The sequence below is a fragment of the Galleria mellonella genome, unplaced genomic scaffold (assembly GCF_026898425.1).
Source record: "Galleria mellonella isolate WM207_F2 unplaced genomic scaffold, CSIRO_AGI_GalMel_v1 utg270, whole genome shotgun sequence".
Classification (NCBI taxonomy): Eukaryota; Metazoa; Arthropoda; class Insecta; order Lepidoptera; family Pyralidae; genus Galleria; species Galleria mellonella.
This window is the reverse complement of record NW_026442062.1, coordinates 4655286-4665629: the sequence shown is the minus strand read 5'-3', so window position 1 is coordinate 4665629 and position 10344 is coordinate 4655286. Positions and strand designations below refer to the sequence as shown.

Below are 10344 nucleotides of genomic sequence, written 5' to 3'. Positions count from 1 at the left end.
GCTTTAAGTGACTTTTTCGTAGATTTTGGCTGTTTCTACGGTTGGTCTTGACTCGTATCAATAAAAACTTAACCGCTCCGCATAAAAAAAAGAATTTCTAAAAATAGTGCGATTTTGCCTTATAGATGAATAGTGTGCCCTTAAGTCCCATTGTTAAACGAACATTCTAATCAAGGAACTAACAAATCTGAACTGTAAACTTTCAAGAACTTCATGATAATTCACATATCTAAATATTTACAATTTCATTTAAAACCTTTTACAAGTGTTACATAAGTATATTTACATATTATAAATAATTTTGGAGCAAAAAATTTAACTAATAATGTAAATTTGAATAAAAAATAATTAATTTAAATAATAATGAACTAACATTTTTGTTTTTTATCTTACTTATAACTTTGTACAAAACAATAAAGCCACATTTATAATTATTAGTTCATATTTCTTCTCATAACTATAAAACTAAATAAAGTTTACCACTTAGCCCATTTTTGAACAGAGGCACCTAAAACAGAACCTATAAAACTACTCCAGTGTTCAACTTTAGGACTTTTGCTTTAGAATTTAGATTACCCAAAAGTTGAACAAACATTTTTCATAGTTAAACTTCTAAATCTTACCTATTCAATGTCTAAAAGTTGAACTAAGAAAAATTTATCAAACAACCAAAAAGTCTGATAAATAATCGAAATGAGGTACAATTATAATTAAAAGATAAAATGTTTATTAGTACATTTTTATTAGCGTAGAGGTATATACTTAAAAGATAGTTATGCCTGTAATAAAATTATCTTTATCCATTATTTGAACGCTGTTCATCTTTTGAGTTAAGTATTTTAATTAAATCTTCTATAATTATATTAGTTTTGAGTGTCCATGCTCGAATCGCAGAAACTTGTTGTAAACAGGTTAGAGGCCTATTTGTATTTTTATTATACCAAAGGGGTAAAGAAAATGTTGCTGCTTAAGGGAAACAGATACTCGCTTAAGTAGAATGTATTTCTTATTATTTTGAAATAAGAATTACAATCTACCTATTTAAGAGACTCTGTTTCCATAAGTATTGTTTATTTTATTAATTTAAATGAAAAATAATTATTACTCTAAGTACTTTTTTCAATCCTATTACCTACTTATTTTTTATTATTTACAGATACCCATTTTCGTAATAATTGTTAATCAATTATTTAATTTGGAATTAATTATGTAAGCACCAAGCTACGATCTCAACTATGTATCAATGTTATAATTAAACACTGAGAAATACACAAATATGTAGTTAATTATAATAACTAATTATTTTATAAATAATTATTCCTTTAAAAATATAATTAAGGAAAATTAACACAAAATAATACGATACTGACAGAAAAATAAGGCCTAAGTCTAAAACTGCTCAAGACGAAAATTAAAAGAAAATTTATGTTGACACTTCCACTCACCCACTTCTTTTATTGGTCAACCACAAACGATAATGCGTTCTGATTGGTAGATTTAAATGAGCTCTAGTGAGTAAAAGGGACGCGACGTTTAGGGAATAGAATATTGTCGCTGCGCTAAAGAGAGATAGATAGACACTTCTCGGGTACTTACTGATAAAGCAACGCGTCAACGGTGGGTTAAGGAAGTTGGAAGCTACAGTACGGTGCGAAAGATTAATAGGGTTATTACACATTGGTACAGTACAAAAAAGTACATAACTCAAAGGGATGGAAGTAGGCATGGGTTACATGAATACCGATCCGATATCTATATATTAGATTCCTCTGGACAATAATGGCAGAAAAATGGTTATCACCCATTCAATATCGTCCATATCGGTCAGATATCTATTTTCGTATACCTATGTTAAAAATGGAATCTAATATAAACTAGAATTTAATGTATTTTTGGACAACTTTTAAAATATTCGTTATTGGACTAGTATATAGATATTGTAACAAAACTATATAGATATTATTACTTAGCCCAAGACTTCACGACACAGGGAATCCTAGTGTGAAGTCCTGGGAACAAATGTAAAATTGTATCATGTATTTTTGGATTTAATAAATATTATTATTATAAATACGGGAAATAATGTAATTGAAGTATTATATAAATATTTTTTTTCTTAATTACTATAGGTATATTATCCATCCCGGATACATTATGGATGGAGTACCCTCAGAATTTCCATGTTCTGTCATGAAAAATTAAATATATCTATCTATGTACATTGACATACATATACACAAGTACGCAGTGTGTACAATATTTCATACATCATCTTCATCATCATCGTATCAGCCATCAACTGTCTACTGCTGAACATAGGTTTCTCCCTTTTAGGAATTTTACCAGTAGTTAGTACGCTTGGCAGACAGGTTGGCAAGCACAGTTAGGCTTTAATATCATTTAAAGAGGGACTCTGATGCCAATCCCTTGACTATTAAGTTCCCTTAGTTGCCTCTTACGACTTCCACGGGAAAGGAAGAGGTAATTTTTATATATTTATTGCAAAACATGCAACACACTTGTATTAATACATTGGGATGAATATACCTAATAAAATAATATATTATTTTAAACACTGTTCTATATCTGTACATAATTTACTAAATCGTGGTTGTAAAAGCTAGTAAGCAACATGCACCGTTTCGAACCATCTATTACTGGCCAAGGATTGTAGGCACTTTTTTAATACAATGCATAGTTGAATATTTTTTTTATGCTACCTAGAATGGCAAACAATCTGACCGCCCACCTGATGGATAATGGTAACCGTCACCTATAGACATGAGCAGTACCATGGGCATAACAGAGTATAGGTACTGTTTCGCCCATGATACTCGCCCATGATACCCTCCATACGTTGCCATCCTGAGGCAATCAGGATCAGGTGTTATTCCTCTGTACCCTATAAATTAACTGCCATATGCCCTTCAAACCGAAACAGAGCCATGCAAACACAACTGCTTTACGGTAGAAACATGAATGGGACAGATGTGCCCAAGGAAACGACTTTTGTACATAATCTCCCTCTGGTTGACACACATGCCTCAATATCACCACATGTTTGATTAAAAATCTCCACCGTAAATACTACGAAAATATGAGTGTACTGTAAAACACGTTTGTAAAAAAAAGGTGAAGTGGGTTTATTAGCTTGAGTTTGAGGAATTATAGAAATGTCTACTCAGAAATGATATTTTTCTATTATCTGAAATTCTAAGATTCTTAATTGCCAGGGTCATGTCGATATATTTCAATATTTCATGAATCTGCCCCTATCCCATGTTTTTATTTTTACTACTATTTTACTATTATTTTATCACTTTCAATAACTCCTAGTTGATAAACTCTGGGTATTCTTATCCTGTTTGTAAATATTAATTTTGTTAAGTTTTCTAATATACATATGTATGTATCATGGATACATTAACTAAATACGACATTATGATGTTACAGATCCACAAGTATATTAGAAAATAGTAAGAAACAACCAATTCTCATTAGCAGTATAACAAACACAGTGACCTAAGCGATCAAATCGCATTCACATAAACATCTTCAAGAAAAACTCAACGATCCCCACTACTTACGCTACTTCTCGAGCTTTTTTAAAAAACGTCCGCCCTAAAGTATTGCTGTCTCACTTTACCGCCCTACAATTCGCTCATCTACTTCTATTCCTGTCCCTCTCTAAGGCTTATAGCACGTCAAACAGGCGGGCAATCTATCACACAAAGTTTATTCGTTTGAGGAACGCTTTTGCGGTAAGGCGAGCTCGGAACGCGCGTTAAGTGATAAAACGATTCATGTGACTTAATTTTCGAAAATGGAATCAAAATTGAAAACCTTCAAGGATTCGTTGACATTGCAAGACTGTGAAAAAACTAATTTGACGACTCCCTTTTCGATAAACGATATACTTACAAAAGAGAATGAAGCGAGGTGCGATTTTGAAAATGGAATGTATTGTCAGGAAGCAGATTTTGGCGGGAAGATGAATTTTTTGGGGAAAACACCAAGTTGCTACAGTAAAGATGATGGTTACTCGAAAAAGGAGGTTTCAGAGAAAAGATTAAAATATTATGATGATTGTAATGGCTACAGGGATTATAGTGATGATGGTGCTTTGGACATGTCCAGAAAAAATAATTATGCAGTCACAGAACTATCAGGTGGGTTTATTTAGACAATTTATATATTTGATAAAGTTTATTTATTTTTAAAATTTTATTCCGCCTTGAAAATGTAAATGGCGGACTTAACACCATATGGGTTTATCTACAAATCGACCGTAGACAGGAATAACAGAAAATAATTGACGGTACAACGTAATATTAAATTAAAACAGTAATTTAAAAATAACAATCATAATATGTACACTATTTACATTATACATATATATGTTATTTTATGATTTAATTATTGTTTTAGGAAAATTATATGTATATCTGTAAATTTATTTAGGTATTTATTATAAATCATTGCACTAACATTTAATTTTTTTAAGCTTTTGATATCTTAAAACGTTATTTTTTATATTTCATTTTAAAATACTTATAAAAAGTTTATTTTAAAAACTTTACTTTATAAATTTTAACTTTATAAATTTTTACTTTGAAATAGTACCTACTTTATCACAAATAATTTATTTTAATATATTCAAGTTACGTAGTGTATGAATTAATTAGATAATTATATATGAAAATTGCCAAAAACTAGTGATTAATTTCACAAAAGTCTTTTGAGATATGATAGACTTTTGAGTCTACCTACCTACATAATATAAACCATTAATTAATTAACCAATAATTAATTTGTGATTGAATGCAGATTTTAATTTACAATTTATCCCTGTGATAGTATATTGTAATATTAAATCAAATTAAAAGAAAACATGACGATAAATAGATACATAACACCATTAGGTATTAACAATAATATTTCCACTTTTCCTCGTCAGCGATAATCGAGAAATCTACCTCTGACTACCCTGAAGAGGAAATAATAGCACGTACAACTAATTACTTGTATAGCATATAAATAAATTACTATACAGATTTTGTTTAGACTCGTCACTATAAATATATTTTTTTATTCTTCAATTAGATATCTATAAAAAAAAAAACTGGTCTTTTTAAATTTAAATCTAATCTTCATATCTCAAGATCCAATGATTTTCTGAAGCATGTCAATACATTTTCAAATATAGAACACGACAAAAAGTTGTTTTTAATTCATCGCCGAGTCACTCCAACCATCGGTCGTTGATGACTAACCGCGATCTAAATTTAAATTAGGATCATCAATTATAAGACTGCCGAATAGTATCATTCTTTCTTAATACGTGTTTGATTCATAATACGCGGTGTAATGGTTTAGAGCTAATAATTATTCATTTTTTTTTATTAATTAATAAAAAAAAAACCTATGTATTCGTAATATAAACACGATATTGACCTATTAAATACGAGTATATGAATATTATATATAGTATATGAAATGATGATATCCGCAAAAGAACCGAAGTGGCCGACATAGCCCGAAGGATAAGCAAGCTAAAAAGTGGCAATGTACTGGTCACATAGCTCGAAGAATCGATAACCGATAGGACAGAAAGATTCTTGAGTGGCGATCCTCTATGGATAAACGCAATGTAAAATGACCCTATTAAATGGAGTGACGACTTCAAAAATATTATAGAGAATCGGTGAATGCAGGCAGGTGGCTCAGATAGTACCTTATGACAGTCCATGGAGGACAGATAATGGCTAAGATGATAATGATATTAATATTTTTAATTTACTTCCAGGTAGGTAGGTATATAAACAAGTGAAATACATAAACATATTACTATGTAATTAGGTTATGTACATTGGGTACGTAATTGGGTTCTTTATTTCATTTATTCATAAAAAAAAAACTTTTATTTTATGTATAAAGTTTTAATCCAATAATTTTAAAATTTGTCTTACATCATTTTATAATTCAACTTCAATAATAAAAAAAGTAAAAGTACCTAAACCAAAGGTGGGTAGGTAGTACCTACTTGAGTATAGTGAATCGATATTAAATTCTAAATTCAAATTAGCCTCCAGCCATAATTACCGCGACGACAATGGCAGTGTAATGGCGCGTTCACACTGGCCGTGCCACCGCGCGACGTCGCCACTTAGCCGTCACTTCGTGCGATTACACGACACCCTCATTACTATAAGTAATGACGCTTAAAAGCACTATTGAAGCATTCAATTTAGTAATTACTAGTTACGTTGTTCGCAGCACGTGCCGAGTTGAATTATGCGCGGTTTTTGTTACTGTAATTTTTTATTGTATTATGACTTTTTTTTCTTTTAATAAATATTTTTAATTTGACATTTACTTAGCATATGAATAACATCATAATCATTCGCGAAATCAAAGTTATTCTAACCCAACTAAGTAGATAAAATATTATAACACTATAGAATACAAGCAATATAATTTGAAAAAAAATCTCTGTATTATAAAATTGTTTTACTTAAAAGCGTTATTATGCGTCATAGAAAGCAAAATCAGAATGCTTGAAGATGAACGATATACTGATATAACCTGAAGAGGTCGAAGGAATGAGTGACATCATCGCTTTACCAAAATAACAGTAAATGATGGGAAAGAAAAATCTCAAGTGGCAATCTCATAAGGCTAACATGTTCTAAAACTACCCCTCACCAAATCAAGTAACGAGATTAAATTTTTGCACGAAACCGATTGTATGGTGGGTGGAGAAGCTATGTTCAACAAAAGACTGTATACGATTAAAATGTATAATAAAAATTAACATGACGATCATATGATGTTATTTTATCAATATAAAAAAATAATTTAGATTGTGATTTACAAAAAATACGACTTCAATTGTTTAAATATACATTTATACAGTTATAATAACATATACAGTTATTTTGATATATTTATTTTGATATAATATATTATATTTTGATATGGGCATAAACAGTTATTTTGATTTACAAAGTATACTTATGAACCGATTATAATAAACTTTTTATGAGACTAAACTGTATATAATATAAAGTATATAAGTATATAATTTCAGATAAAAAACAAATTTTCTAAGTCGATTCATTACTGACTGAGTTATGAGGTAACAAGTATAAGAAAAATATACAACCGATTTGACAACCTCCTTCTTTTTGAAGCCGATTGAAAAACACTTGAACTTTACCTACAATTTAGATATCACATAGAAGGTGTCATTATATTGACTTATATTATTTGATCATATAAGATTTAACAAATGTATTTTCTGCACTTTTGCTTTATACTTACAGCTGTTATTAATTTTATTTATTAATGTTATATATACCGAATATTAAGAATGCACTCTGAGACCGTTGTAGTCGCTATCTAGATATCGACAATTATTATTGAAAAAATATTATCATTTGCTCCTATAAATAGCCACATTAGTGTCTTACAGACATCGCCAAAAGGCAATCATAAGTTATACCAAATTCTAAGGATGTTCAAAATTACATGCGCCCAAAACAACAATAGTGGAAGTAACAACACGCAAAAATACTGTTAACCGTCGTCGCTCGTCCTTTCACGGTGTCTAATGACCGGCGACAATCTGCGTAATGGATCCATTGTGTTGACTTTATACGCAAATAGCGTGATACGATAACCGATTTAATTGATTCCGGGCTCGGGGTGATATGAACACGCCTTACAGCTTTTGCGTTTATACTTATTATCAAGTTTCTTTTGGTAATTTATCATTTTATTTATAGTACATATATATACATAAATAATCTATTGTGATAATAAATCTTATTTAGGTACAACGGTTTTACGGAAGGATTGCATTTCGGAAATATTATCTAATGATATTTATTAACGATTTAATCTTTTAATAGATAAATGTTCACAAATTGATCAGTTATACTTAATAACGTAACACAAGGGAACATCGTTAGTAATGGGGAGTAATAACCCCATTGCCAGCAATATACCATATTAGGTCGACCTTCACGCGGTTCCCCCTGAAAATCATTGTGGTTTAATTCTTGTGGAACTCGTCACAATGGGCCAACTGGCCTGACTTCATCCTCACTTATCATCTCTCACTGGTCCCCGCTCGTGTATATCGATAGCGTGGACGGGGTTATCATTCCATTTTCACCCACAAAAAAATAATCTAACACAGTTATAATACCCACCAGACGAAAATAAATGTGAAACGTATCACGTAGTAACATAGTTTTGACATAAATACCACTTTATATAAGATACATAAAGATATAATAAACATAAAATAAATCGACTTTAATCCTATTTCAATTGTTACAGATGACTACGACTCTCGTTCATCCAACACTGGTTCACCAACCCGTCGCAATTCACCAAGCTCAGATATCGGCTACAAACCATTCAGTCTTCACTACGAACCTCGAAAATGTTCTACACCACCCCCCTCGACCGATTCAAGGATCTCCAACTCACCAAACTTCACCATAAACGAGTATACACAAAATGGCGGCCGCAAAAAACGATCCAGGGCTGCCTTCTCTCACGCTCAAGTGTACGAATTGGAAAGAAGATTCAGCCAACAAAGGTATCTATCAGGTCCCGAACGAGCTGACCTGGCCGTAAGCTTAAAACTTACAGAGACGCAAGTCAAGATATGGTTCCAGAATCGCAGATACAAAACGAAGAGAAAGCAGCTGCAAATGCAAGAAAATGGGATGTTAGCGGCCGCAGCGGCGGCTGCAAACCACGCAAGGAAAGTGGCCGTGAAAGTGCTAGTTAATAACAACGGACAGCCAACCCTACCTGATATTAAGTCTTATCAAACACCAATTTTAGGCAAAACATTAAATCCAGCATTATTCGCCCCGCCTTTACTAGAAGGATCTCCAATTTTAAAGCATTTTGCAGGAGTTTACGGGGTCGATTTCGCTAAAAACCCAGAATATAAGGCCTTGTTACAGGAATCATACAATCAAGCTGTTCTACAATCTTTGTATGGACCTCATCTTGGCGTTAACTACCCCAATTTACCACTGTCATATATGTACTACCCTGGACATCCAGCTTTTGGTATGCCGATGCCGTGTGATTTAGATAGAAGTCACGGAGATTCTAGAACAGATGGTGGGAAAGACATGGGAGAACATTCAGATAAAGAAAAGCTGTCCGAGAAAATTAAAAACACAATCGATGTAAATGAGAATAGTAATGAAAGCATGGCTAGTAACATTGAAGTAGAAAACTAAAAAGTAATAAATATAGGTACTACAGATAAAAGTATGTCTATTTCAAATTTATGAAATGCAGCATTAAATCAATATTAGAAAACATTTCACAGAAAATAAAATAACACACAATATAAAAGCTTTTAATATCGAATAAATTGATTTGCAATAAAATTAGTACCTACTTAATTACAAATTTAGAATGTTCTCGAAACATTAAAGGCGTTTTGTTTTTAAACGATTGCAATAAAAACCAAAGATATTAAGTTGTAGAGTCAAAAGTATAATTTAGTTACATTTTAGCTAGTAGAATTGTTACTGTTTAGTTTTTAATCTGTTGTAAATAATGTTTAAGAGGTTGAATAAATGTTTTACGTAAGTAGTTAATGCAAAGTGCACGTTTGTAAATAGTACAAAATTGATGAGACGTTTAATAAAGGTGCAATACAGTTTCTTTTTTATTTTAATTTTCCCCCAAGAATAATTAAATTTAGTAATTCCATATAATGAATAATATACCAATTTTTAATGAAATAGTGTAAACGATCTATCAGTATAAAACAGTCCAATGCAATGCGTTACAAGAACCAAACGCTTTCTTACCAATTGTTCTGTTCAGTTATCTTTCGAAGAACCAAGGTTTTGCCTTAAACCATACTTAACAATATTATTATCCTTGACACCATTAGCTTGCCCGTCAATATAAATACAGCAATAGGTAAGACTTATTCAGAAGTGACACAAAATAATACTATGACTATTAAATACTTTTTAGCATGTATTTCGATGGTCTACCATTTTAGAAATATCTACTTCAAAATAATTGTATAAATTGAATTGAATATAAATTGAATTGAATTAATTGGCTAGTCCACAAACTAACCAATTAGTTAAAGCCAATTAGCAACTTTTGGATTGGATTTGGATTTTTTTGAATTTACTAGGTACAGAGGAATAACACCTGAGTCCTCAGGAATGGCAACGCATGAGGGGTATCATGGGCGAAACAGTACACTCTGTTATGTCCATGGTACTCCTCATGTCTATAGGCGACGATTACCACTTTCCATCAGGTGGGCCGTCAGCTTGTTTA

General features: G+C 31.4%; 1 protein-coding gene across 1 annotated transcript; it reads left to right on the top strand.

The window, feature by feature from the left end:
- Nucleotides 1-3752: 3752 nt before the first annotated feature.
- On the top strand, nucleotides 3753-9704 carry LOC113514333 (homeobox protein bagpipe). The gene is made up of 2 exons (XM_026898392.3): nucleotides 3753-4169; nucleotides 8347-9704. The coding sequence occupies exons 1-2, from the start codon at nucleotides 3824-3826 to the stop codon at nucleotides 9270-9272; spliced, it is 1272 nt and encodes a 423-aa protein (XP_026754193.2). The 5' UTR covers nucleotides 3753-3823; the 3' UTR covers nucleotides 9273-9704.
- The last annotated feature ends 640 nt before the right edge of the window (nucleotides 9705-10344 follow it).

Coding starts and splice junctions, on each gene's coding strand:
- LOC113514333 (XM_026898392.3), top strand. CDS start 3,824: ATGGAATCAAAATTGAAAACCTTCAAGGATTCGTTGACATTGCAAGAC. Junction 4,170..8,346: donor TGCAGTCACAGAACTATCAG/GTGGGTTTATTT, acceptor CAATTGTTACAG/ATGACTACGACTCTCGTTCA.